Source organism: Gossypium raimondii, unplaced genomic scaffold (genome assembly GCF_025698545.1).
Source record: "Gossypium raimondii isolate GPD5lz unplaced genomic scaffold, ASM2569854v1 Contig00221_ERROPOS27313597+, whole genome shotgun sequence".
NCBI classification, from domain to species: Eukaryota; Viridiplantae; Streptophyta; class Magnoliopsida; order Malvales; family Malvaceae; genus Gossypium; species Gossypium raimondii.
This window is the reverse complement of record NW_026291352.1, coordinates 139616-142619: the sequence shown is the minus strand read 5'-3', so window position 1 is coordinate 142619 and position 3004 is coordinate 139616. Positions and strand designations below refer to the sequence as shown.

Below are 3004 nucleotides of genomic sequence, written 5' to 3'. Positions count from 1 at the left end.
CTTGAGTTTGCCTCCGTCATTTAGCCATTGTAGCTTGTAAGGAGTTGGATGCTTTGTGGTGGCTAAACCAAGTTTTTCAACAAGCAAAGAGCTTGCGACATTGGTGCAACTCCCTCCGTCAATAATCAAACTACACACCTTGCCTTGAACATGGCAACGGGTGTGAAAGATGTTGTCTCGTTGTTGTTCTTCCTCGGCTACTTGGATATTCAAACTCCTTTTGACAACAAGTAATTCTCCTTCAACGAGTAGCTCGAGCTCTTCACCTTCCTCCATGGAAATTTCAGGTTCTTCCTCTTGTTCATCTTCGGACTCAATTTCACCATTTGAACGAACCACCATCACTCGTCGATTAGGACATTGACTCGTAATGTGGCCTCTTCCTTGACACTTAAAACACTTGATATCACGAGAATGACTCGAAACAGCCTCGTTTTTATTTTTGCTATTTTCACCACTTGGTTGATTGGGTTTGGCAGCAACAAAAGGCTCCTTAAGCCGATTGGGAGCTTTGCTAGTCCCTTGAACCCACTTGTTGGCAGAAGTCGATGGATATGTTCGCGTGGGTCCTTTCCGTTTCAATTACTTTTCAACTTTTATTGCCATATGCACCATGTCCATAACTTCTACATAGTGTTGAAGCTCGACGATATTGGAAATATCCCGATTTAGGCCGGCTAAAAATCTCGCCATTGTTGCTTCACGATCCTCCTCCACGTCGGCTCTAATCATAGCGATTTCCATGTCTTTATAGTAGTCCTCGACGCTTCGGTTGCCTTGAGTGAGATTTTACAATCGTTGGTACAACTCCCGATGGTAGTAGGAGGGAACAAAACGCTTGCGCATGACAGCCTTCATTTCGGCCCACATAGAGATAGGCCTCTCCCCATTCCTCCTTCGGCTAGTCACCAATTGATCCCACCACACGATCGCATAATCTGAGAATTCAATGGCGGTGAGCTTTACCTTCTTATTTTCTGAATAGTTATGGCACTCGAAGACGAGTTCCATCTTCTTTTCCCACTCCAAATAAGATTCGGGATCATTCTTTCCTTGAAACGGTGGAATAGTCATCTTGATATTTTTGAGATTGTCATCAGGACGATCTCGATTCCTTGGAGCTCGATTTCGTTGGAACCGTTGAGGGTTTCCTTGTTCAGACAAGTGGTCACCTTCGGATTCTCCTTCATCAAAGTTGTCAATTGGTTGCTCTCGTTCTCGCCTTGCATCTTCCGGAGTCGCTTCGCGTTGTCCTTGGATTTCAACTCGATATAAGCGGTCTTCGATTGGTTCAAGCTTGCGATCAAACGATCGCTCCATTTATCGCATAATGGCTTGCAAAGTGAGATCCGGCACTCCTCCTCCAACATTTCTTATGGGACAAAATCCACCTACCTCATTTGGATTCCTTTCCGGACTCTGTGACATTTTTTTTTAAAAATTCTTTAAAGACTCACAGCAAGAACTCACTAATCACTCACAAAGAATAATCACTCACTTTGGCTTTTCTACTCTCTAATAGTCTTACTAATCTCTCTTGCCTTTTACCACTCGGTTTTTGCCTCTCAAAATTCTCCGCAAACAAAATCGTTTGGGAGTCGGTTTACAAAATAGATGTGGCTTGGTAGGTAAATATATTAGGATCGGGTAGGCTAACAAACAAAGAAAATAGAAGGAAATTAGTGTGGCTGTATAGATGTGGTTCTTCGGGCAGCAAGCTAGGCTTTTGCAAACTCAAAATGAATTTCAATCATTTTTTTTTATTCCGAATATTTTTTTCTTCTTTTTTTTTACACTTTGCCAAATACAATAGAAAGCTTTGATCACAAAATAATAATAAGATTTTTTTCGATTTTTTTTACAATCTCGTAATACCGATTACAACGATTCTTACTCTAATTCAACTAGCTCTGATACCAACTTGATACGCCCTCGCCTCGTTTTTGAATTGAGTCATAGAGATTGCCCGTTCGTGAATTAGGAGTAAATTGGAAGCTTTACAAAATAGGATAAAAGAAAAGGATTATCTGGGCTCAAAAGAGTTGGTTGGTTTAGGAAATAAATCAGAAATAATAAAAGCATTTTTGGCTAAGGATTCAGAAGCCGAACTAACACAATAGGAGGGTGTTAACCCGTAACTTAGGAGAATGCTTAGCTTGGTAAGGTGTGGAGGGAGGGTTGGTTGAATGGATAAAACTTCGACCCGCTATCAAAAAAAATGATAGGAACCTTAGTATGAATCGAATGCCACACTTTTGGGATTAAAGTGATAAGTTCGGGTAGAAACAAAAACAAGTTTGACGCCACAAAGAAGTTTGATAAGTCTCACAAGTTTTTGGAGAATAACGAGAGTTGAAAACAACCTCACAATTTAGCAAAGCTATCAAATTGTTCATTAACCTCCAAAATGTGAATTACATGGTCTATTTATAGGTTGGACTAAGGCAAATTAATAGCCTATTAATCGATTCTTATGCCTTAAGTTTCTATAGGAAACTTCCTAGAAATTTCCCAAATACATTGATGAACAAAATCAATCTTATCCTTCTAGAAGAGATGATTCGGCTGGCCCTTTAATGATGATAATTCACATTCAACTAATGTTTTAAAATAGCTTAATTGTCGCTATGGAGAAGAGAAATGGATAGCTTCAAAATTATGCTTCTTTGGTCGAATATGAGTAGCCACCAAGTGAATTGGCTGCTGGAATTTATGAGGCACTCTTTGGCCATTGCTCTCCATGAAATTGACCCTTGGAGAAGCTCAAAATATCAGCTTGAAGTCCATTGAGCTGCACGAAAAGTCAACTGAAACACAAGGTAGTCTGCACTTTAAATGCCGTCCATGCATGTGCCCAAATACATGCTCCTTCTTTATGAGCTTCCTTTGCCATTAAGCTAGCTGAAAACATCAAATAAATGTGGTTAAGACAAGTTTAATACTCATGAAATCAGCAATGGGACATATTAAAATTTCAAGACATTAATTCGGCTAAGACAAATTA

At 39.8% G+C, this 3004-nt stretch overlaps 1 protein-coding gene across 1 annotated transcript; it reads right to left on the bottom strand.

Annotated features, from left to right (window-relative positions):
- Positions 1–789: 789 nt before the first annotated feature.
- LOC105781702 (uncharacterized) lies at positions 790–1320 on the bottom strand. The gene has a single exon (XM_012606217.2). The coding sequence runs from the start codon at positions 1318–1320 to the stop codon at positions 790–792; it is 531 nt and encodes a 176-aa protein (XP_012461671.1).
- Positions 1321–3004: the final 1684 nt, after the last annotated feature.